Below are 25,190 nucleotides of genomic sequence, written 5' to 3'. Positions count from 1 at the left end.
GTTCCTCCTTGTGTTGTGTTTCTTTACACACAACTTTCTCAACCTCTTGTTCACACATATGAATATGAAAAGAATCAATGAGCATCACCTTTGGATGAGGGGTAATAAAGCAGTAGCTGTTTTTGTCTACTCACAAACAATGTTTAATCAGCCACATACTGTAACTCAATGTGATGTTCTTGCTCAGATTTGTATTCCAAATATATTTAGATTAGATTGCATTCATCAGTCATCAATCATCTGGTTGTACTCATGAAGCAGCCTGCAGTGTCCAGGGACCACTTCATGGATGCCATGAGTGACTTGTCTTGGCTGTATCTTCTCCACTGCTGAAAAGTTCAGTTTGATGAAGACTGGTCATAAAGGTATGAAATACCACGTTTTTAAGGAGTTTGTCTCCAACAAATATTGGTGTTGGGAGAATGTAAGAATGTACTGAAAAAGAAAGGCACACATCTATCTATCCATCTATCTATCTATCTATCCATCTATCTATCTATCTATCTATCTATCTATCTATCTATCTATCTATCTATCTATCTATCTATCTATCTATCTATCTATCTATCTATCTATCTATCTATCTATCTATCTATTTATCTATCTGGGACATTGCTCAATGAACAACAGTAAGTTAGTGCGCTCTCATCTGTTGTCTCTTGCCAGTTCTTAAGTGCAATCTACCATACAAAGAGATTACGAAGATTAGATATAAGAAATGGTTTAACTCTCCTTCATACACAATGAATTATTTAATTATAAAAAGTATTTTGCTCCATGTCAAATGTTTTACTCAGATGAACTTTCCCTTCATTCTTTTCTTCTGCCCATCTCCCTCTTCAAATGGCCTGCTGACATACTGTATTGTTGTTATTCTCATCACTCTCCAAGTATGGCCCTGTCTAATCTCACAGAGCCATCTCCGCCTGAGGCCACTGAAGTCCTGGCCAGTAAAATTGTCCTCTCCTTGACCCTGTCTGTATTGACAGTACTCACCATGTCCGTCAACTCCTTGGTTATCACTGCCATTATTGTCACTCGCAAGTTGCACCACCCAGCCAACTACCTCATCGGTTCTTTGGCGGTCACCGACTTGCTGGTGGCCATCTTAGTCATGCCCTTCAGCATTGCGTATATTGTCACGGAGCACTGGGTTATGGGTCAAGTGGTGTGTGACATCTGGCTGGCTGTGGACATCACCTGCTGCACCTGCTCCATCCTGCATCTGGCGGCCATCGCCGCAGATCGGTACTGGGCCATCACTGATGCGGTGGCCTACTCTCTCAAGAGAACACCCGCGCGTGCTGCCGTCATGATAGTCCTGGTATGGGTGCTGGCTGTCCTCATATCCTTGCCTCCTGTCATTTTGAGGCAACGCGAGAACAGTAATATGACTTCAGGCATTAATGAGTCACATGAACACTGTCTTATAAAACACAGCATTGGCTTTGCCATCTACTCCACCTTTGGGGCTTTTTATATTCCTCTTCTACTCATCATCATCTTATACTATAAAATCTACCATGCCGCTAAGAATCTGTATGAAAAGCGAGGCGCTATCCGGATCAGAAAACAGGCAATGACCGGACATACTTTGCCCACGTGCACATCAGACAGAGAGCCACACAGCCATGGGACCCTCAGTCCACCTGAGAAGTCCTTCTCAGACCTTTCCACGGACGGCGAGCGGGTTCACATCACCCCTAAAAGCTCACACCTTGTACCTCGTCACAGGAGGTTTAGCAGACAGCATCGCATCTCTGGGAGAAGGGAGAGGAAAGCAGCCACCACTCTAGGCCTGATCCTGGGAGCATTCGTCGTCTGTTGGCTGCCCTTCTTCGTCCACGAGGTGATCGTCAACACTTGTGGTCCCTGTCAGACATCTGGAGAGTTGGTCAACTTCCTGACATGGCTGGGCTACCTGAACTCGCTCATTAACCCTCTCTTATACACCGTCTTTAATGAGGACTTCAAAAAGGCCTTTCAAAAGCTCATTTGGTGCAACCAGTCCCTTAGTCAGTCTCAGTTGGAATAGTGAGATAAACGCACAACGTGGAACAGAATGGAATCATCTGTAGATGTAATGAAACATCTGTAAATGTAATTTTGCCTAACTTCTACATTAACACATACGCATACCAAATCCCTGGTGAGATTCGGGTTGGAAAGAATACATGCCATCCGAATGGTGATATTAAGTTTATCAGTATACATATAAATTGAGTAGTCCCTTGAAATAACATTATGTGAAGGGACCGTTTCAAAGTTGTACCACACATCCAAAAGCAATGTGCGCCAAGTGTATCAAAGCCCACTGGGTATCGATGTCAAATGATTTTCTCATATTGCTATCAAAGAACAAGACAAGAATACACAATAACATCACAATCATTTGAGAGTTGTAGTATAACATTTGTCTCCACAGTTCATTATGAGGATATATTACAGAATGTGGTTGTGTAACTTCATTTTGTTGCATGAAATGAAACATAAAAGTCATAAAAGTTACATTACTACTAATCTTAAAAAACTCTGTTAGCAGGAACTAATGTTGTAAATAAAGATGAACTTAGATGGATTGGAGTTCATTGCCTTGGCATTGCCTGAGGTGCTCGAAGTAAGTTTACATGCACCTTGCAATGCAAAATGATGAGGTTACATACGGTATGCAAGCTGCACAGTACACATACGAGAGGCAAATTCAAGCAAATCATCTACAAAGCGATGTCAGATGCATTCTTTGTACTATGACTTTCTACAGCTGGGATCTGGGAAGAAATCATGACTCAATAGTGCCCCCTCCTGTACAAGAAAAGACTGAAGAAAAGACACTATTCATTGTTTCCAAGAGAAGTAGTCTTATAACTAGAAATGCGTACTATGTAATAAACTGTCATATTAAAACATAAATATATACACAGATGCACACACAAACACACTATTTATGTTAATATATATATATTTTATTGAAATATTGCATATTCACCTGTGATTCTTCAAGTATTGCTTGATCCATGCAAAAGCATGATTACAGTTATGAGGAGAACCAAGACAGTCTTGCATCATACATAACATTTTCCTGATAGGTGAGGAGATTAAAAGAGGTAACCTGCATGGGTTTTTTTTAACAGGTGTCTGCTCCCATAAAGGCCTTTACTGCAGCAGTGACTATTACAGAATCTTATATTCAGTAGAGACCTTTCTTGTGTTAAAGACCAAAGGTCAAGAGGTCACATTTCTACAGCAATGTAGGTAGGACATGGGGCGCCTCTCAACTTCCCTCCTCGATCCTCGAGGCTCGTTCCCACTGATCTATAACTAACACTGGATAGACTATCCCATTGTTGCCGCCCCATCATTCTTTATGTAGATCAATGAGGACGAGGACCGGGGAAGGAAGGGAGGATGTATAAAAGACTAAATGAGAGGCACCCATGATATGCATTGGCCAGAGTGAGATTGCCATGGTTTGCATGCATTTATTTTAAAGGCACTCGCTAGAAACTAAAGAGTGAAGGTCCTACCGTTCTACAAACCCCTAGTGTACGATGTTAGAATACATGCAACAGGCATTTCAAAGCATGCAATGTTTACCAGAATGCAAATGAATAAAAAACACTGGGATATCATGCCAGTGTGCAGAATAAAGCTCCTGGCATGCAATCCTGGCAAAAGACTGAAGAACAGTCATTACAAAAATAGAAAAGCAAGGCTCAGAGAAGCTTGTCCTTATATAGCAGAGGCAAGATCAGTGTTTCCCAAACATTCTTCTCATGGCACACTATTTACAACAAAAATAAATCCCACAAGTCACAAAATGAAAGGGTTTATTGCAACCGTATTAGTGGACAATGATGTATTATCCTTTGATTGACCAATAAGTCAGTTCAGTTTAGAGCTAATGAAATTAAACATAATTTTAAACTACAACTTTAGAACTATTATCTATTAATGAAATTCTATTTAATTTCAACAATTTAAAAGTTATTTTCGAAAAAAAAAAGAAATAATAATGAAAAGAAAATGGTGTTATCCTGCAGCACACCTGAGCAGCTCTTATGACACAGTAGCGTGTCACAGAAGAGTTTGGGAAACACTGGTTGGATCATGCCACGCCTTTGATTATATTATACCAAAATGGAAATTAAATTCAAACCTCTCAAATTTGAGCTCTCATGTGCACTAAAACATTGTGTGGTCAAATATTCATCGACAGATTATTTCACAGTATCTGGTGAACAGCATCTCAGAATATATCAATGGTAGCCCTATGGCTTGTTTTCTCTGCCCTGATTCTTTATCAGACAAGATGACAGTTTATAAATAATGGCAAAATAATAATGAGGTGCATGAGTATACAAATGTTACAGTATGAAAGTATGATAATGATCAGACTTCAGTTTAAAGGACATACAGTACGTCAAAACCAGTAGTTTGAAAGGCAAGTGGAGGTATTCTGATGTTAAATAATGTTGTAATGTTAAATAGTGTATTCATTAATAAATTAATAATTTAATGACTTGAGAAAAAGATCACACATTTCAGACAGAGCACTCTGTCAAATATGTCCAATGTCAATGGTCTTTTTAGTCAAAATGCTATTACTTCCTACAATTTTCTAGCTAATTGATATAAAACACTTGGATATTTGTAAAAGTGCAGATCATATAATAAATAGATAATCTAAAAAACCTTTTGATTTGTATTCTGCAAATGCTGAAACTTATTTGCAGTGTTGACCGAAAAAACAGTATCAACCATGCTACAGGATTAGACTGCCCCAGGTAGGCTAATGTTGAAAAAACAAACAAAAAGCTGAATGCATAGTCAACAGTGGCAAGAAACATATACGACAACTTTTCAAAGTTTCTTTGCCCTACTGGGCTAGACAGCAGTGGCTACTTTGAATGTCCAGTTAATCAGATAACTGGCAGTGAACATCAGAGGCAGACGCAACACCTGCTCAGTCTTTGCTGTTGGTAGACCAATCGTATGGCATGAAGCTCACTTTGACAGATCCAGATGACAGCAGGCTTTGCAGGTTGACCTTTTTAGGGGAGTCACTCATGTGCTTTAAGATCCAGTTCAGCAGCTGCATGCAGTAACATCACAGAATAAAAGAGTTTAACACAGCTGACCTATTTTCACCACAATTGGTTAAAATGTGTGTTAAATTCAAATTCCATTCTATGTTACTGTAAAGCTGCTATATTAATAAAATACTTCTAGTTTTGCTATTGTTGTTGTTGTTAGCAGATTAAGCAGTGGACAATCAAGTATCAGGTATTCAGGTATTCAGCTATTCAGGTAAGATTTCAAATACCTTTTCATCTGTTCCTCCAAAGTCCACCTTGTACCACTTGAATATCTGGCTCAGCTTCACCTCTCCTTTGACGGGGTCCACAAGGCATCCATCGTCATTCTCCAGGAAAGCTTCAGCTGCAGTCCGTAGCTGACTATCGATTCCCTAGGAAGACAAACTCTTCATAAATTGCCCTGACACTACATTGATGTACAGAGAGATAATAGAACCATGGCCAGGACTATTAGCAGCAAATCCACGATGAAATTCAGGAGGAGAAGTATGTATACCAATTTTAGTAAAACATATACAGTAATTTTCCACATGTAAGCCGCATTGTGTATAAGCCACAGGACAGTGTTTTATCCAAGTTAAAAGAAACAAAACCATATTAACACCAAATTAACTGCCCCCCTGTATTAACCTCATAGCTGAAGATATTTAGCAAAATCAATGTATAAGCCGCGGCTAATAGTCAGGAAATTAGGGTACTCTATGTTAAAGGGATATTCCGCCATTTTTGGAAATACGCTAATTTTCCACCTCCCCTCGAGCAAAACAATCGATATTTACCTTGTTCCCGTTCATCCAGCCATTCTGTGAGTCTGGCGATACAACTTTTAGCTTCAGCCTAGCATAGATCATTGAATCGGATTAGACCATTAGCTTCTCGCCTGCTAGCTTCATGTTTAAAAGTGACTAAGATTTCTGGTAATTTTCCCATTTAAAACGTGTCTCCTCTCAAGTTAAAAAGTGCAGTAAGACCAACTGAAAATGAAACCTGCCGTTTTTCTAGGCTGATTTGACATGGAACTACACTCCCATCTGGCGTAATAATCAAGGCAACTTGCAGACTACTGGCACTACTACTGCTTGTTGTCTATGGGGACTATTTTCAGGTGCTGCGTACGATATTACTGCGCCTATGGTACGTTTGCAAGTTGCCTTGATTATTACGCCAGATGAGAGTGTAGTTCCATGTCAAATCAGCCTAGAAAAACGCCAGGTTTCATTTTCAGTTGGTCTTATTGTACTTTCTAACTTGAGAGGAGACACATTTTAAATGGAAAAATTACAAGAAATCTTAGTCACTTTTAAACATGAAGCTAGCAGGCGAGAAGCTAATGGTCTAATCCGATTCAATGATCTATGCTAGGCTGAAGCTAAAAGTTGTATCGCCAGACTCACAGAATGGCTGGATGAACGGGAACAAGGTAAATATCGATTGTTTTGTTCGAGGGAAGGTGGAAAATGAGCGTATTTCCAAAAATGGCGGAATATCCCTTTAAAAGGTTAATGTTTACCTGGGGTGTGTACGTTTTAATTGGCGGACAACCTTTTGCACCACAGTTGAGAGCAAAATGAATGAGAGGCTCAGGGTCAGGAAGAGCCACCTAGTGGACAGCACAAAGAATAACAGGATGATCAGTGACAAGTCTACGACCAAGGAGATTTTTTATCTTATAGAATATGATATCTGCTTCTACCTCAATCATTAGCTCTAGGGAAAAAAACACAATGATTCGTAAAAGATACCTGAAGCCTGGGGTCACTCTTTGAGAAGGGCCTCAGGATTTGTGCTACGCCCTTCCTGTTACCTCGCAATACTCCATTCTCAATATCCTGAAGGGTGAACACCTCACCTCCAATGAGGTAGCTCGCATAGTTAAAGAACTGGAAGAGAACAGTACATTAATAATACAATTACAAGTAAAAACATAGTTGCCAGACAGTGCAAGCTGAGATAGGTAGACAGCTGATGTGTTGGGCCAAAGATCCTTAAGGCAGCGCAAGATACTTTGTTGTAGTTCATGTCTATGGGCGCAAAACGGGGATCACTTCCTTTGCATAAAGGGGTGTGTCATGCCCATAGACTTCAATGGACCAGCTCTGCATAAAGGGGGATTTTGCCCACCCTCCCTCTTGCGATTCAGGTTCCAGGAAGTGGCTTCTCCTGAAGTATCTTGCTCCGCCCTTAATGATCTTTGGTCGGGCTTTCTCTCCAGCCAGGTCAGAGGCCTGGCTTCTGTGGATAAGGAGGCAAATATCTCACCCGATACCGCTGCCACATGTTCTTGGGAATGCCCATGCGTAAATTTCCGTGGATGACGAGTGCGTTGTAAACATTGATGAAGAAGGCCAGCTTTTCCTCCCGGCTGAGGGAGCCCAGCTCCACCCGCTGCAGCTGCACCGCTAGCTCACAGTACTGCTCAAAGAAAGGACTCTGAGACATCGCCTTGTAGTCCACAAACTGCATGAGAGAGAGAGAGAGTGAGAGAGAGAGACAGAGAGAGAGAGAGAGAGCAGTTTTCTATGAGGTTTAGTCATGATAATGTCTGTGTGAAACCATGATGGTGGTTGTTTCAGACCTTGACATTTATTTTAAAATACTGCTTGATGTTTATTGAGATTTTATATATTTTCTAAAGAATTGAAGAAGGTGGTTTAGATGTCAGGTTCAAAACTTTATTTTGTATGTATAGCTTTATTGGGAACAGTTTTTTCAGACAGTAACTACCTTGCCATCAGAGGAGAGGTGGTCTGCATAAAGTTTCAAGATAAGGTTCCTCAGGATTTCAGAGAGTTCCGAAGCTAAACGAGAGATAAAACATTTTAGATTTAAGACTCAGGCTGTTCCACTTTATACACAACATTATGTGCGGTCATCCTGCCCTGAATCAAACCATTAAAGGGATATTCAATGTGTGAACTAACACAATGGTAGAGGTTTGTGTTTGCATTCAACACAAAAAAGTCCAGGAACATGCAGGTTACAAAAACATGCAGGAACAAGGGAATATCAGAGCTGCAAAAGCAACTGCATGCCTGCACAGAAAAGGCCCCTTCTCAGACATCTACCTGCAATGCTGGAGCAACCATTTTGATAAGCATCACTGCACAAACACAGTGAAACAGGCAGCGCATGAAACACACCACATCAAGGAGACTTAATTGTTGACTTAAAAGTAATAACTAATACTTCATTGACATTAATTTGCATTTAAGACCAATGCTTTAACATGACAATCTGTGAGAAGTATGCATATAAAGAGAACATACTTTTCATACTGTAAATAAGCTGTCTGGCCTTGTTAAGTGAATATGCGGACTACTTGGAGACTGTATTTTGTACTGTATATTGTTGTCCATATTGTACAGTATGTGTCTTTAGTACTATTGTTTGAATGTTTGCTATGTCTACTGCAGTACTACATGTCTACTTGTTAAATGTACAGAGAATTTTAACATCCACTGAAGTCAAATTCCTTGTATATGTACTGTAAGTATACTTGGCCAATAAAAAAACCTATTCTGATTCTGCTTCATCATAAATGAGAAATGCATCTGAATTGAGGAGTCGGGGGGGTCTTTCTTGTCTCTACATACCCTTCAAGGGGCTGCATGCTGCCATTTCTCCTGTGTTGAGTGCAGCGTTGGGGTCATGCTCCAGCAACCTGAACAAGGTGCTACTATCTTCAAACCCACCCTTTCCCGCCACAGCAATAAAGTACTTTCTCTCCATTATACCCTGTCCAAGTTCAAGTGCCTTTGGCCTGTCTACAAATTGCAAGTGAAAGATGTTAGGCTCTGCTAACAAATCGGTTTCCAAACCGAAGTCACAAAATGAACAGGGATATTGACAAACGTTTGAAGACCTCTAATCATTTCAATTTAAACAGCAACAGCTATAATTTAATGATGTATTCACATTTTTATAATGCCTAAGACAAACATGGTTGTGACTGCCTTTCTATAGGGTCTATTTTGCAAGCATTTTGAGACAAAGATTAGGTTAACTTACCCATGCCCTTTTCTGTCTGCAGCCAGTCCACCAGCTGTGTCCCTGTGAAGCTGTTCTTGCACACTCTCAACCCCTTCCTGTGGCTGCCAATCACCCCGCTGGACTTGAACTCCTCAACCAAGTCCGCAAAAGCATCCCTCTCACACATAAACTCTGTTGAGGAGGCAGATCAGGCTGGCCTTTCACTGTACTTGGTGGCATTACAGCATTGCCACCCAAAGGTTAATAATTCTGTTTTAGTTTTAACCCTTACAGGAGTCAATGTAATCAATGACTTGAGTCATGCTACGAGGACAATAATTTCGAAAATACTTTGGCATAGCAACAATTTAATTTGACCAGTTAACTTGTCAAGTAGTTCTAGCCCTCTATTGACTGTAGAGGTTTCAGCTCAGTTTATTGTTGTCATTGTTACAGAATAACAATGAAATGCTGTTAGAACAAACACAGACTTGACATATAGTTTCCCCAATATACCCATTAAGCCCGGAATAAAAGTTAGGTCAGGAGACTATCTACTTCTATTGGTACTTATACAGGAAATATGAAGATGTTTTAGTCATCCATGTCAAACATTTTTGCTAATTATAGCCTACATCTAGCAGTGATGTTATGTAACAGTATTAGATAGCAACACATTTTGCCCCCCTCTCATACTCTATTGTGTTAACTGTGACAATAAATAACAAACAAATAACAAGAAATCAAATTGGGAAGGGCAGATATTCTGAGGGCAGGATCTGTGAGGGAATTCAGATTCAGGGGAGTTCAGAGATGCAGGAGAAACAAGCAGAACACTGTTTGTGTTCATCATCTCTTCAACTACTTCTCAAAGACATACTCTGTTATGATACGTTTTCATTTCCGTAGCATTAAAGGTGCAGTCCTTCATCATGATTAATTTACACTTCACATCGAAGTGAACCCAATTTTCCTTACACCAGTGTATACATTTTAAAAAAGGTAGGTGTTCCTAGACCTCTGAAGTTACCCTAAAAAAGGACTCTAAGCTGGCATCTTTGCCCATATAAGGAGATCCAGATGTCCTTACTGTATGTGGGCAAAGATGGTATCCGGATCTTATATGGGCATAGATGACAGTCTTTGGGTCCTTTTTTGTAGGCAAACTTCAGAGGTCTAATTGTGGCTCTTTAGTTGGAAGGAACACACAGAAGCTTGGACTGAGCCATAAACTATACCAGCAAATCAACAATGTTGCTTCTTGAACACAGAGGACAGGGCTGTACCTGGCTGAGTGTTCCTCAGGTTCAAGGACTGCATCTTTAAGAAGGCTACCACACATAATTACAAGGATAAACTGGTGAGGTAGAGGAAAGAGCATAGGATTCTCATGAACATGCCACATATACAGTAGAGGTCTTATCCAGATATTCTCATGGCAGGGGCACTCAATCCTGCTCCCGCCCTACTTGTAGGTATGGGCATATGGTCAAACAAGTGGTTCAAAAACAAGTTATGATATAATTTGGTAGTAGGTCTGATAATGCTTCGGTAGAAACAGACAAGTTGGATGGGGTTTGATTTTCAATTCAAATCATTTTTTTTTTTTTGCCCAGCCCTACCTCCTTGCATGGGAAAGCCTCTTTTCAGTTCTGCTATAAGCACAACATTGGTGTGTTTTAAATGACAATTTGTCTGATGGTGAGAGCTGCCATTTGTTCAAATTGAAGCCAGTTTCTGTGCAGTATATGTATTGTGCAGTAGGCTAAGTAAAAAGAGCATGCATAGCAATAGGAGGAGTATTAGATACATAAGACCTCAGAGTTATACCCTTGGACTCCCCCATTCTGTAGTAGTAGACAGGTCATTTGCTCAACTTTTTGGGCCTAGTTTTCTGTCAAAGTTTTCTCAATGGATTCCTGGTCAGAACCCCTATTGAAACAGATTAAGACTTGGGGCATGTTAAATTTTGTCCAAAAATTCAAGATGGCCGCCGCATGGGCAATTCCATATCAGCTGGAACAGGTCCAACACCATGGTCCTCAGTTTTTCCTGATTTTTGGTCAAAATGTTCCTCCATGTCTCATCAGAGGAAAACCAAAATTTTAGCTTGGTATCTTGTTTAGTTTCTGAGATATGGCTCTTCAAATGTGGATAGACGTGTCCTAAAAAAAAGCCGAAAATGCCTGTATTTAATGAGCACCACTTTTTTTAAAACCCCTCTCCTGTCTTAAGCCTACCATATTATTTTCTAAAAATTTGAACACTGGGGCAGTACCCTGTTTAGTTGTCCAATATCACAAAGGAATTATAGTCCTTCCCACCATTGAAGACTTATTCATCGAAACAAACCCTTTTTTTTTTAAAGCAATGAAAAACAAAAAACCTGTTTTTGTTCTCTTATGGTCATGAATGGATAGCACTCACATTTTTAAAACTTTACATATATATAGTCCATGAGTAAGAGAACATGTTGAAAAAAAATTGAAATGGTAAGTTTTCGTATTTCGAGGCTATGGGCCTTCAAAGATGGCCAAAATTGTGTTTTTTCCTAAAAATGCCAATTTCATTGCCTTTTTTCAAGGACAAGATGAAATGCAAATCCAACAGTTCTTTTCTCCTGCAATAGTATGCCACTTTGTAGACCATGTGAATGTGGTAGATCCGACCTGTCAATTTTAATATCCCCTCAGTACATGTCTGAAGTTAGAATAGATGAAAAATTGTCATGGCTGAAGGAGGTGTTGGTTCGATTTTTATGAACCTCTTAGAAGGACAATATGGGGTTTAAACCCATTTTTTTCTGTTTGAGGGATCGGAATGCCATCCTATAAACAGGATAAAAATGTTATATCCCATTTTTACTCTTTATTGACCCCTTAGAATATGTCCAAAAGTTGTCAAAAATGAGAAAGGCGACTAAATTGAGGGGCTTAAAATGGCCAAGTGGATCACGTCACACAAGGCTAAAAATGTAATATAAGACAGATGAGATACTGAGGTGAAATGTATAACCCCTGTTACGATGGCCTTTGAACCCACTGTGTTAACTGAGGTTAAGGGCTAAAAACCACCAACCACCGATCCGGTGGTCTCCAACCATCTCTTGATAGAAAATTTGAGACTTGAAACTCATACATGTTGTTCATCTCTTCAAAGCGGCTTTTTGAGACCATCCATGACTTCCTGTGATAACCGGAAGTTGGTTTAAAACAGGAAGTACACTTTAAAAAGGCTGTATCTCTGGGGAAAAAAAAAACAAAAAAGCTGTTGAGGCCTACACTTTTAAGTTAAACCCTAAGGGCGATTTTTTTTATGTCATACAAAGTGGGTACCACTCAACTCCAAATGGTCTGAAACATACTCCTACACAATCTCTCAAACCATGATTTTGGCCTCAACACTGGCCCCAACAGCTTTTTGTTTTTTTTTTCCCCAGAGATACAGCCTTTTTAAAGTTTACTTCCTGTTTTAAACCAACTTCCGGTTATCACAGGAAGTCATGGATGGTCTCAAAAAAACGCTTTGAAGAGATGAACAACATATATGAGTTTTAAGTCTCTATAAATTTTCTATCAAGAGATATGAAAAAGTTGGAGACCACCGGATCGGTGGTTGGTGGTTTTTAGCCCTTAACCTCAGTTAGGGACACAGTGGGTTCAAAGGCCATCGTAACAGGGGTTATACATTTCACAGTGTTCTCCCTCAGTATCTCATCTGTCTTATATTACATTTTTAGCCTTGTGTGACTTGATCCACTTGGCCCCTCAATTTAGTCGCCTTTTTCATTTTTGACAACTTTTGGACATATTCTAAGGGATCAATAAAGAGTAAAAATGGGGGCCCCAGCCATGGCGCGACTGGCTGGGGCACCTGCACCGCACACCGGCGACCCGGGTTCGATTCCCGCCCCGTGGTCCTTTCCGGATCCCACCCCAGTTCTCTCTCCCTCTCGCTTCCTGTCATACTCTCTACTGTCCTGTCCAATTAAAGGCATAAAAAGCCCCATAAAAATAATCTTAAAAAAAAAAGAGTAAAAATGGGATATAACATTTTTATATATTTTACAGGATGGCAATCTGATCCCTCAAACATAAAAAATGGGGTTAAACCCCATAATGTCCTTCTAGGAGGTTCATAAAAATCAAACCAACACCTCCTTCAGCCAAGACAATTTTTCATTTTTTCTAACTTCAGACATGTACTGAGGGGATATTAAAATGGACAGGTCGGATCTACCACATTCACATGGTCTACAAAGTGCCATACTATTGCAGGAAAAAAGAAATGTTGGATTTGCATTTCATCTTGTCCTTGAAAAAAGGCAATAAAATTGGCATTTTTAGGAAAAAACACAATTTTGGCCATCTTTGAAGGCCCATAGCCTCGAAATAAGAAAACTTACCATCTCAATTTTTTTTCAACATGTTCTCTTACTCATGGACTATATATATGTTAAGTTTTAAAAATGTGAGTGCTATCCATTCATGACCATAAGAGAACAAAAACAGTTTTTTTGTTTTTCATTGCTTTTAAAAAAATATGGGTTTGTTTCGATGAATAAGTCTTCAATGGTGGGAAGGACTATAATTCCTTTGTGATATTGGACAACTAAACAGGGTACTGCCCCAGGGTTCAAATTTTTAGAAAATAATATGGTAGGCTTAAGACAGGAGAGGGGTTTAAAAAAAGTGGTGCTCATTAAATACAGGCATTTTCAGCCTTTTTTTAGGACACGTCTATCCACATTTGAAGAGCCATATCTCAGAAACTGAACAAGATACCAAGCTAAAAATTTGGTTTTCCTCTGATGAGACATGGAGGAACATTTTGACCAAAAATCAGGAAAAACTGAGGACCATGGTGTTGGACCTGTTCCAACTGATATGGAATTGCCCATGCGGCGGCCATCTTGAATTTTTGGACAAAATTTAACATGCCCCAAGTCTTAATCTGTTTCAATAGGGGTTCTGACCAGGAATCCATTGAGAAAACTTTGACAGAAAACTAGGCCCAAAAAGTTGAGCAAATGACCTGTCTATAGAACCTTCAGGTCGTTTCCCTTTTGATTTCACAATACTTGCTGTGATCAGAGAAGAAGGGAACACGTGCAGTGCTGAGGGGCAGTGCTCCAGGAGCAGGATTGAGCACTCACACTCTATGCAATCCATAATGATATCCATGCCAAAAGTAGAAAAGGTTTTCAGTCCTGGTTAAACTGCAATGGCAACTCTATAGCATCTATAAATCGACTTAGCGTGTCTTTCCATCCCCTGTGTTCATGAGCATTACCGACAGAAGAACGTGGAAAGATAAGAGAGATGTTTTTACAACAAGCAGTGTGTGTTTTGGGTGATAGGACAAACCTCCACTCTCCGCTGTAGCATCTGAACTGTTCTCCACAGGTAAAGGAGGTGCATCTGCAGGGACTGGCTGTTCTCGCACCATTTGCACCAACCGCTGAAGCTCCTCAGGAGCCTAGACATAAAGTTAGGAAACTTTAAGGACATTTCCTGTTTCTGTATTAGGCAATAGAACAGCAAAGCCATTTTCAACAAACGTCTGGAGTCCTCACCATCTTTTGCAGATCGTCATTGCCCCCTACATGAACGTTGTTGAAGAATATCTGAGGAACCGTACTGCGGCCTGTCAGCTTCTTCACCTCATCCCTTAGAGCTGCGTTTAGATTTATGTCCACATCACACACAGGCAACCCCAGTTCCTTTAATGTTGATTTGGCTTGGAGGCAGTGTGGGCAACCAATCACAGAGTACACCGTCACACGGCCCTTTATAGAGCCCTCGGTCTGAGCCATTATATTTCGCCTGGAGAGAACAATGCAAAGAGATATCGGTCGTGCTGTTGCGGACAGTGCTTGTGTTGCATCGTCCAATGTTAACAACGCCCCTTAGCTGTTCTGAAATCACTGGAGCCTACGGCCTCTTGGGGAATGGGGATCATTGCTACCCATCACCAGTAGTAGCCTACCACAAGACTAATGTTGTTGAATTGAGTGGAGGAGTAACGTTAACTTACACCAACGAAATATGGCAAAGATGCTCTTGATACATACATTGAAATGTGTCAAGCTGTGTATACCTTAACGTTACCTGCACTGCAAGCAGAGAGATCTTCCGCATTGGAAAAATGAAAGTACCAAGTCCGATATGTCCTCACAATGTCGCCGACTTCGAAACAGCAAACGTTAACGTAATTTCACCCTAAAACATTTAGTGCGATAACAATGATCAAAGTAAGTGATACATCTTGAGTTACAAAACTTTAAAATAAACTGTCACAACCTCGAAATTGTATTTTTCTTGGCATCCTGTTTCGTTCCGTTTAGCGAAAAAAGAAACTCGCCGCTGACAACAACGTAGTGACATCACGGATTTGTTGACACCGTGGGCTTCCAAACAATTATGTCAAAATAAAAGCCCACAAGCCGGTTTGGTGACCACAAAATGTGATCACTGTGCATAGAAACTTTTATTTTGATAACATCTCCCAACCCGGAATTGAAAATGATTCGGGAAGAGACGTTCGATTTTGGTGCAGGTTGCTGTATGTTTCTTGCGTAAACATAACCAAACTGACATGTCTACTCTGTCAAAAATAGACGCTGTTGGCTGTAGAAAGTTGTTGAATTTACTCTCCGATGTTGATATATTAGCACTTAATGATACGGTTACTAACAAGATGATTGCTGTGGGAAGCACGAAAGGTAAGGCTGAGTTATGCACATAGCTGCTACAGATACAGTTGGACAACGTAAAATTCTGTTTCAGCGTGCAGTCGTTTAACCTGCTGCGGCTTTACTGTCTTTGTAGATGAAAATGAATTTACTCGTGTTTTATGTTTACAGAGGCTATCGAGGCCATTATCACATACTCACAGAATTCAGAAGAGCTCTTGAGGCGAAAGAAAGTTCACCGCGACATCATTTTCAAGTACCTAGCAAGTGAAGGTGTTGTAATGCCAACCAACAGTGAAAAACATCAACTGGTGAAGGCGACTCTTAAGTTGTGGTCTTCAGACAAGGTAATTAATTGAATTATAGCATGAATGCAATACATGGGCCATAAATCCAAATTCTGTTACCTTGAAGGCATTTTTTAGCCTACACGATATTTTGAAAGTTAAATGCCCTCTGAATTACGTGGGGTAGGCCTAGGCTAACCCTGCCTGATCTGCAGCCTACATCTATCCCTATCTCTCCTGCTTTCTGTCCACGTTTGCTGGGTCCAATTACAAACATCCAAACGGCACACTCAGATCGTTGGTCTAATTGGTTGAATAAGGACTAATCAAAAGCATGCATCTTAAAAAGTAAAATACAAGCCATATGCGAGACACTATACAGAGTAATATATTTAACTTATAGACATAGACATATAGATGGGAGAAATAAGGATTTCAATGTTGGCATTTTACATCATTGAAAGCAGGAAGTCCTATTCATGGGTTTCTTTGAAATCTGTATGTCTCCCATCTCAAGGCAATGACTGAGGGAATGATGCACGACCATGACTGGTTTCCTAAAGATACAAAGCTTAATGCTAATCGTTGAAGTCTCCCTTTAACTGTAATAATTCTGGTCATCAGCCGATCAATTGGTGCATGATGCATCTGTAGGTATTAGTGAACAACCAGTTCTAGAACAGACAGAGATGTGTACCATAAGAGTATACAGACTTTGGCATCTACTTAAGATTCATTTGGGACAATTTAGGAATGTTAAAAACCCGGTTGCACCAGCTGAACTCAAGTTCTATCTCTCACTACATTTGAGGCAATGCGGAAATGTAGGCTACCACGTAAATAGTCTAAGTGTCAAACATCTGTCAGTCCTTACTCCGTACAGTGTTAATTAATGTGGTCGGAGTGGTAGCCTATGTTTCATGACCCCCCCCCCCCCCCCCCCCCCTCTTCCTTGTTTCAGGTTTCTCAGAAATCTCATTGTGCAAACGACTGTATATCCAGTGAGGTCAGAGGAGATGGCCTCTCTGATGTTGTGACGTTGGGGAGGCAGTTTTCTCAGTGGTACTTCCAGCTTCTGAACAGCCAGAATCCCACTCTTGGGCAACAACCACATGAATGGGGTCCGCAGCACTTCTGGGGGGATGTTCGACTTAGACTCCGGGCTAGCACAGAAGAAGAAAGCGAGGAGGAGTTCCAAGGAGCTGAGCTTGTGAGCTTACGCCTCCAAGCATTATCACGGGGTGAGAATCTTCTCTTTAGCCCCAACCTGGAGTCTCATGGCCTACGGACTATATCATCACCACATGGTTTGGTTATAGTGGCAGTAGCAGGCACCATTCACAGGGATCAAGCCTGTCTTGGTACTTTTGAGCAGGTCTTTGGTCTTATCCGCTCCCCGCTGGACAAAAACAGCTGGAAGATTAAATTTACGGACTTGAAAATGAGGGCTCAAAGCGCTATCAAAGGCACAGAGGAGCTGGTCTCACCCGCGCTGACCTATAGTTCAAGTGAACTACAGATGCTCTGTAGTTAAATATGATGGAGTTTAATTTCCTAGTTCCTAGCTACAGTACTTTAAGTAAGCATTTGATAAATGCTATTGAGGATATGCCTCTTGTTGGGTTACGTTGATATTGGGTAACATGCATTATTGCACATTGAACTAAATGACCATCCATTATTCTTGGATTGTTTGGGAAAGTCTGCCCAAGTGCTTCTCTAAATCCTAGAATACTGAAGAGCTGCCTAAACATTGGCAATTTGATGATGTGCCTTGTTTGTCATTTTGCAGAATGGAGAGTATATTGTATTTTAGTTTTAATACATTGTGACGTATGTTAACGTCTGTCTAAAAAGCTGGTGGTGGACAACATCTGTACCCCTAGCACATGTATGGGGAACATTGCAATAAGGCATTGAGCGGTTTGTACATAGTAGTTGATGTAGTAGGTATTCAACATTTTGTTTTGATTATCGCAGTTTTATTTTTACATACAAAATGATGCAACGTTAGTCTTTGAACGATTTCTTTGGTAGGTGTATTCCATAGTACGCCTTCAGGTTAATTGAAAATTATTTTTTTCAAGCATATTTGACCTTCTGAAATAAAACAAAATGTGTGCTTATTTGCTGAAGTTTAATTGTTTTCAGTTTGTAGAGATAATGCAGTTTGGTTGAAAGATTGCATCACATGATACATCTGAGCATTGTGATAGTCAAGCAGAAGACATACATTACACCTGATTCGAGTGGTCTCCATGTTCATCATGTCATCACAGCATGTACACACCATGGCCTAAACAAGAGAACCTGTGTTCACAACTTGATGTGATGGCCAGTGTGATTTCAAGGGATGGTAACATTTCTAGATCAAAAATCCTCCGATTAGCACAATTGTGTTCCCAAACGATCGTTTCGGCTCGTCATCATCCATAAATAGACCTAGGTTGTGTGTACACCAAATCATTCCGTTAATTTCTACTTGAATGGGTAGCTAATTGTCAGTTCCTTTTTACAGCTATGGATAGAAATTATTTACAAATTAGTCTAGGGTATTTCCAGAGGCTGTTGCGTGAGCATTCCTGAAGTTCTAGAAGTCCCTCAAAGTTAGGCTTCAAAACTTCCGACCACCAGTGACATTGATATTTTATTGTACATCAAAATTGTGAGGGAGACAGATCAATAAACGGTTCAAATCAAATTCCTTGCAAATTTCAATAGTGGTCATTTAAGAGTGGTCATAGAGTATGACTAATCTGTGTGAATGTTTTCAGGTGCTGTTTTGCTGTGTACCGGTAATTTGCCAAGAATGCATTTCTTGTGGCTAACACTACTCTAGCTGCAAGCCGAATTATGGCAGAAATCATGACTGTGGTAAACAAACTAGCTCCTAATAGAATACTCTTAGCTTTCCTAGATGAAAGGTATAGCCTACTGCAGATATACACTGTGACTCAAATAAAATGTCTTGTGGGTCGCGACCGTCTTTGGGAACCAATGGTTTTTAAATCATGCAAGTGTCTCTTTTGCAATAAGACGGGTGAATTTTTATAAGGGTTTCTACAGACTCTACAGACTTTTTTTTACTTTTATCTAGGCAGAATGGCGTTGCTGGTGTGTCACAGCTTTTGGGCGGGGTGTTGAATGCAGCAGTGACCCTGAGGTTTTGGTGGGAAGTGTTACATGTGGGAAATTATTCTTGGCGTCAACTTCAAAGGCCAAACAATTCTTAATATCTTCCCTGTCTCTGTTCACTCATGACCCACCATGCCATAGTTGTGGTGAATGAAAGCACCATGACCATTGATCTTTTTTCAGTTCACATCACCGAAAGAAAAATAACAAGCAGCTTGCCTTCTGTCTTTATGGCTCTTGGCTTCCCACTTTCTAATAAGTGGTTTGGCTGTGCTTAAGGCTATGACGTGGAGGTTCAGAAATACTGTTCATTGGCATCTGTGGGTCATTGTGACACAGGAGTTCTTCTAATAGAAAAGTGTGTTTCTCATAAAGTTCCTGTGAACCCCTGGATAGTAAGATGTTTAAGATTTTTTCTGGGTGGAGAGCTACCACAAAATCTGTAATTGCTAAGCTGATTTATTTTTGTGAGCTTTGAAAGTTCAGTTTTTTTTTCACAGCCCCCACTTTTCATTTTGTTTTCTTTCCTTTCAAAAATGGTTAGACCAAACAAGCAAACATCTTTAGATACCGTTCAGTCACCAACCAATTGCATGTGTAGGCTATATCGATGTCCTTTTTTGGAAAATAGGATCTGATAGGAACAGACCTTGCTTTGTTGTAGGAGGAAAATGCATCACATTTTTGTTAACATGCCTTTTTAAAAAAATGTGATCTCTCAACAGAATGAGACAGTGTGAATTCTCTTCAGACCACAGCATCTCTGGGTGGACAACTGCTACTTGTCCACTTGGGGGAGCAGTGGCTTCACATTACGTTGTCAAACATTGAACCTCTGCCAAATTGAAACCTTTTAAACCGATTATTTGAGGAAAGTCATCAGTGTCTGAGTAGGCTCAGCTTTGGTTTATGTAACCAAACCCTGTCGCCCCGGTTGTGAAGGAAAGCATATAATTCAAGACTTTATAATGAAAAGCATGCTATTAAATTAATGATGTTCTAAAGAAAAGGCTTGTTAAACTACTCCTTCTAAAGGATATGAAAACATATTTTAGAATTTATTGATGGTCCTTCTAATTTATTGCTGCAATCAGGAGAAAGTTGCTCACAGAGCGCAGCAAAACACAAACAATATGAAACTATGGATTTATGACCAGGGCTTCAGATAGTACGCTCACAATAATATATTTCTTCAACCTTGATGGGGGAAAAAAACCTGATTTATTGAATCCTAGAAATGAGATTGGGTGCAAGGTCGGATATTTCTTAAGGTGAAAAGACCTTTAGCTGCTTGTGAAATGAGTTCTGACCTTTAATCAGAGAATGCAGGACAATAGAAAGGAAACTTCGTTGAAACTGTTTTACTGGATCAACTGACTTATTTTCAAAAGGCATTGCGTCATAAAACATGTCAAAAAATGACTGTGTTTTGTCTCTTTTTGTTTTAAACATGAAGTCTAGAAAACTGAGTAAATTGCATTGATTTGATTGCATGACATATGCAGTGCCACCTTCCAAACAGTTATAGAGGGATGCTGAGGAACTGAAATAATTGTTCATTTTTACTTTCATTCAAAGTCAGTGTTCAAGCACATCATTATTTTGTAACAGCATATGAATATGTATGTATGTGTGTGTTTGTATGTATGTATGTATGTATGCATGTGTGAAAGTATAAGAGCAATGTGTGCTTTCATTAGTCACAAGCATGTACATGTAGCTACTAAGCCGTCTAGTTAAATAACAGTCATCTTGAAGATTGAAGCGAGTGAAAGTAAGTAAATATAATGCATGTACAATGCATACTACAAGCTATCCATCCAAACTTTAATTTCGCATCGATTTTTAGAAAAGCAAAAAGTTCATGCTTTAAAGTTTCAGGAACAGTGTTAAACTCTCCTATACTTTTGACAGCAGGATTAGTTATCTTGTGTATTGTAATTTACAGTGTGCATGACTGTCAGCAATCGATGCAGACGAGGCTGGTTTCCGGGGGGTGGGGGCGGGGGGGAGGTGGGGGGGAATGATCACTTTATCAGAGCGCACCAGCAGCCTGGAGAGGCGGGCTTTGCCGGCTGTCTGTGCCGCTGCCCTCTAGATTCTCCAGGACATCTGCTGTTGACTGTGGCAGCAGAGCTGCATCTTAATACGGATCTGACTGTAGCCCACTGGTAGCCTGTTTATATTAATTGCCCTTGCCTCATTCGCTGCTGGCCACTGATTACACTCATTAATTTCAATTCCCCTTGAACTCTCCCCCCCCCCCACCCCACACTCTCCCCCTGTGTTCTCCATGACATCAGCGCATGGACATTTGGAGACTATTAGAGAGCAGTTTTCTAGTGATGCCGTCCGCTCTGCTGCTCGCCTCTGTCTCTCCGAGCAAAGTTTTCAGTGTCCGTGACTTGCTCTATACTGTAGGTCCCAGTGCCTCATTATTAGGTATAAGTCTTTTCTATTGATTTTCCGGTGTATTGCTGGGGGCCTTAACTGTTGTTAAGGTCTCTCCTCAAAGGTATTTTATTCATGATCATCCCCGAAACAACTTTTTATAAAGGCATGGTCCAGACTCCAGACAAATCTGCTCTGAATCAAGTGGTTCTTTCCGCTAAGTTTTATGGAACTATATTCAGAGGGGTGTCCTGATGACTTGTGCTCCCAGTGAGAACAATATCATTGTTTTTTTTTTACAAAAATACAGGCACCTCTTGGGAAATGGCAGGCCTTATGTGTGTAGAGGGAATTGGGGGCATGCGAGCACACTTGTATGTGTGTGCTCGCTCTACACCAGGATAAGGTGTCATTGATTGATAAAACGTTCCCTCAGCACTGCCGAGTTTGTCTCCGTATAGACTCCCCGTTGTTTGTTTGTGTGTTGGTTGGTGAGAGCCAGCTTGCTGCCCACAGCCCTTGATAATTCAGCCGGGCAAAGAGGAAATCAATGGCTATTGGGCGTAGACACTGCACCACCAGCTGTTGGCTGTGAGCTTCTATCGGCAAGATATCCTCTCTGCTGACACCCAGGAATGTCTTCATTCATCCTAATGTTGCAGCCAGGGCCCCTGGGCATCCTGCCTTTTTTTTATATTTATTTCCCAAGACACTACTGATAAACAAATTCTCAGCATGAGAAGCGATGGACTGGAGTGTGTTTGTCAGTGCATTACCAGAGTGGCCAAGTGGCACCAAGGCACCCCACTGAGTCAGCATATTTATGACTGCCAATCAAAAAAGAAGCCCTCCTGGAATTGATTTAAAATGGAACACAATGAGAGGGGAAACTATAATACACACTAACTGACTTGTGACCATGCAGTCGCGTAGCAGAGAGTTGATTCTGCACAATTATTTCTTGTTGTTGCAATGTTTTCATTATTGTTTGTCAGCAGGATTATGCAAAACTACCTACAGTATGTTCAATATTCAACGTAATGGAAGGGTGTAACAAGGGGCAAGGGTAAAGGGCAAAACTCTTGGGGTGGATCCAAATAATGGAGCAGGTGATCATTTTTCAGTGCTCTTCTCGTTTCATTTATGTAGAAAGAGGATTAACTGAATATTATTGAAGGTCGTTAGTCACTGAGGGTCATTGAAAGTCCAACCCAATCTGATGTATACTCTTTATAACACACAAAGTGAGCATTATTAGCAATTGTAACCTGAGAAAATTTTTTAGAATTAAGACATTGAGACATTGAGTGCATTAAGAACTGCAACATCCTTTAACCTAAAAAGAAAAATAGATGAGTGGTTTGTATGAACTTTTACAGACATTCTGAAAAATAGGATTAGGACCCAAAACATCCCACATTTTAGTTGTGATTTGTGTTGTGCTGTTTACTGAGACTTCAGAAAAAGGAAGCATTCTGTGAAGCTTGCCACAATTCACCCATGCAGAGCAAAGAGATTTTCTTTAAATGCAGGAAATTACAACTTTGCAGCCATTCTGCGATCCAGTAGATCCAGATGAGCAAACACTTGCCAGCTGTGGTTCTGTAAGACTGTGTACTTCATTGAGATGTCTGAACATAATTACAGAAAGAAACACTAAAGGAAATAAGATAGCACATAATTGACATAATTAAGATAGCAGTCTCAAACTCAAATTGGGTCTTACAGTAGCGTTGATTCTGTAATTGCAAACAGACCATGCCTTAATCCACAATATATTGTTTCCCATATCTTTCCTCATCAGTTACACATAGGCACATACAAGCCTTTTGTGGTTATACAATCTGGTTTTACACCAGTATTTTTTCCATAAATACCTAATAATTGAAAGGTGAGCATATTCAACAGAACCCAAAATGAGCTCTTTGGTTGCTTGACTTTTCTTCAAGAGTGTCATTCATCTTCATTTTGCACCAGCACCAGATTTGCTAGCACCCAGTCAAGTATAGCTGGGAGTGTTTAGTTAACTCCTGAACGTGTGTAATTGCACCAGACTGCCTCAAATTATGTCTATCAATCAAACGGCAGGGTGCCATGTTGCTCAGGGATCTGGTAGGCTATTTACTTTAATTCAAAATTGTTTTGTTGATTTCATTGTCATTACTTTTTTTTTTGTTAAACTAAACGACATACTGTACAGTGTACATGCCGACAGGGGAATGAGACTAAAGAGGGAACAGGAACAAGACAATGGATTTTTTTTTTTTTTTCAGAATTTTTTGAGAACTTTCAGAGTGGGTGTAGTATATTACAGCACTTCATTTATTGGGATGTTTAACAGGAGTCTTCATAAAAATGTGTCGGTGCTGGCATATGGACACAATATTGGTGGGTGTCTTAAATCAGAGACTTGAGTCTAATATAATGTCGGCAGCCCAGAGAAAGGCAGTAAATCTGAGGGCATTAAGTAAGTGAGGCTAATCAAACTATCAGGCCCACACTTGATGCTGAATCAAGCCTTCAAGGGCATTGATTGACAACACTGTCCTGGTAATTTAGAGTCATTGATTCCATATAATTTAGCCACAGATTTGATTAGATGAAGGTGCTGTCACACAATGCTCCCTTTAATGCTGTTAAAGAAGAAGACGTACACTGACAACAAGGAACACCCCTCCTCTCCCCCTCAGTAAAGACATCACCATCCACATGATGAATAAGTAGCTGTTTTCAGACAACTTTGTATGACCCACAGCCAAGCTCCCCTTCTTAATTCACATTCAGCGTTGTACACAGCTAGAGCGCAGGTGCCTCCCTCTGAAAACAGTCTGGTGTTGCATGAAATTAAACATTATCAAATCAGTTGGATGATACTATTATCTTAACTTGAATTAGGCAGAGTCCCAGTGAACTGATGAAACTAGAACTGCCTTGATAATGGTACCAGAGTGAAATCCATTGCAAAGCCATCACTTATTCATCCGTCCCCCGCTGCTCCCCCAAAACTAGGCCAGTTACATATTGGTGCTTTGTGTGCCTGTAAATTGTACTCTTTTTTTCCCTTCTTTGTGCTCATCAGAAAGTGACCAAATTGAGTTTTAATGGGCATATGATAGAGGGTTGGGGATTACTATTTCCCTTTTTGCCTTTGGGAGATGTAAAAAAAAAACTGGAGACATGTTCCCATTTCCTGATTCTCAATGGTATGTGCATTTCAACAGTATCGGGCTACAGTGTGTTGTGCTATTTTAAATTATGACATCCCACTGACTGCAGGTCCACACTTCGCTCTTTCTATGTGTACACAGGGGTTGGCGGCATCAGATTAGCAGCCACATCTGAAGCTACAATAGATCAGGTTCCTTTATTTCCTCTTGCACTACTGCTTTGCAAAGAGCCCTTTTCTTCAGCGTGTTTGTTTTTAAACACAGCTGTCAAAAGTTAACTACAGTGCCTCTAAGAATTATACCACCGTAATTGAGAGCTGGCCATTCACGAAAGAAGGATCACATTTGACCTTGTGATGCAGGGAGGTCGAATGTACAGTTAAAGGTGTTCTTAGCCATGTTGGGTAACGTCGCTTCTGTTGACATTCAAACAAAACAGATCTTGTTACTC

The 25,190-nt window shown here is 40.3% G+C and overlaps 3 protein-coding genes across 5 annotated transcripts; 2 read left to right on the top strand and 1 right to left on the bottom strand.

The window, feature by feature from the left end:
• Positions 1-892: 892 nt before the first annotated feature.
• Positions 893-2,574, top strand: htr1fa (5-hydroxytryptamine (serotonin) receptor 1Fa). The gene has a single exon (XM_062535068.1). The coding sequence runs from the start codon at positions 893-895 to the stop codon at positions 2,033-2,035; it is 1,143 nt and encodes a 380-aa protein (XP_062391052.1). The 3' UTR covers positions 2,036-2,574.
• Positions 2,575-2,960: 386 nt separating this feature from the next.
• Positions 2,961-15,435, bottom strand: zgc:152951 (uncharacterized protein LOC569013 homolog). Of its 3 annotated transcripts, none has more exons than XM_062534663.1 (11): positions 15,165-15,435; positions 14,641-14,890; positions 14,432-14,543; positions 9,105-9,257; positions 8,690-8,860; positions 7,821-7,894; positions 7,356-7,553; positions 6,839-6,976; positions 6,607-6,696; positions 5,324-5,467; positions 2,961-5,092 (listed from the first exon to the last, which is right to left on the bottom strand). In XM_062534663.1, the coding sequence occupies exons 1-11, from the start codon at positions 15,203-15,205 to the stop codon at positions 4,964-4,966; spliced, it is 1,500 nt and encodes a 499-aa protein (XP_062390647.1). In that variant the 5' UTR covers positions 15,206-15,435; the 3' UTR covers positions 2,961-4,963. The 3 variants fall into 3 exon arrangements, with proteins under 3 accessions (XP_062390647.1, XP_062390648.1, XP_062390649.1); XM_062534664.1 differs by having other exon boundaries at positions 15,176-15,435; XM_062534665.1 differs by lacking the exon at positions 8,690-8,860.
• Positions 15,436-15,606: 171 nt separating this feature from the next.
• On the top strand, positions 15,607-18,214 carry c4h3orf38 (chromosome 4 C3orf38 homolog). Its single transcript, XM_062534662.1, has 3 exons — positions 15,607-15,789; positions 15,931-16,106; positions 17,008-18,214. Exons 1-3 carry the CDS (start codon positions 15,663-15,665, stop codon positions 17,578-17,580), a joined length of 876 nt encoding a protein of 291 aa, XP_062390646.1. The 5' UTR covers positions 15,607-15,662; the 3' UTR covers positions 17,581-18,214.
• The last annotated feature ends 6,976 nt before the right edge of the window (positions 18,215-25,190 follow it).

Source organism: Sardina pilchardus, chromosome 4 (assembly GCF_963854185.1).
Source record: "Sardina pilchardus chromosome 4, fSarPil1.1, whole genome shotgun sequence".
NCBI lineage: Eukaryota > Metazoa > Chordata > Actinopteri > Clupeiformes > Clupeidae > Sardina > Sardina pilchardus.
The sequence above is the reverse complement of the archived record's forward strand: the minus strand, read 5'-3'. Positions and strand labels throughout refer to the sequence as shown.

Bases quoted from the DNA above. Each gene is read 5' to 3' on its own strand.
- htr1fa (XM_062535068.1), top strand. From the start codon at position 893: ATGGCCCTGTCTAATCTCACAGAGCCATCTCCGCCTGAGGCCACTGAA.
- c4h3orf38 (XM_062534662.1), top strand. From the start codon at position 15,663: ATGTCTACTCTGTCAAAAATAGACGCTGTTGGCTGTAGAAAGTTGTTG. The intron at 15,790-15,930 runs GTAAGGCTGAGT...TTATGTTTACAG, and splicing joins TGCTGTGGGAAGCACGAAAG to AGGCTATCGAGGCCATTATC. The intron at 16,107-17,007 runs GTAATTAATTGA...TCCTTGTTTCAG, and splicing joins AGTTGTGGTCTTCAGACAAG to GTTTCTCAGAAATCTCATTG.
- zgc:152951 (XM_062534663.1), bottom strand. From the start codon at position 15,205: ATGCGGAAGATCTCTCTGCTTGCAGTGCAGGTAACGTTAAG. The intron at 14,544-14,640 runs GTGAGGACTCCA...CTTTATGTCTAG, and splicing joins ATGACGATCTGCAAAAGATG to GCTCCTGAGGAGCTTCAGCG. The intron at 5,093-5,323 runs GTATTTGAAATC...TACTGCATGCAG, and splicing joins TTGGAGGAACAGATGAAAAG to CTGCTGAACTGGATCTTAAA.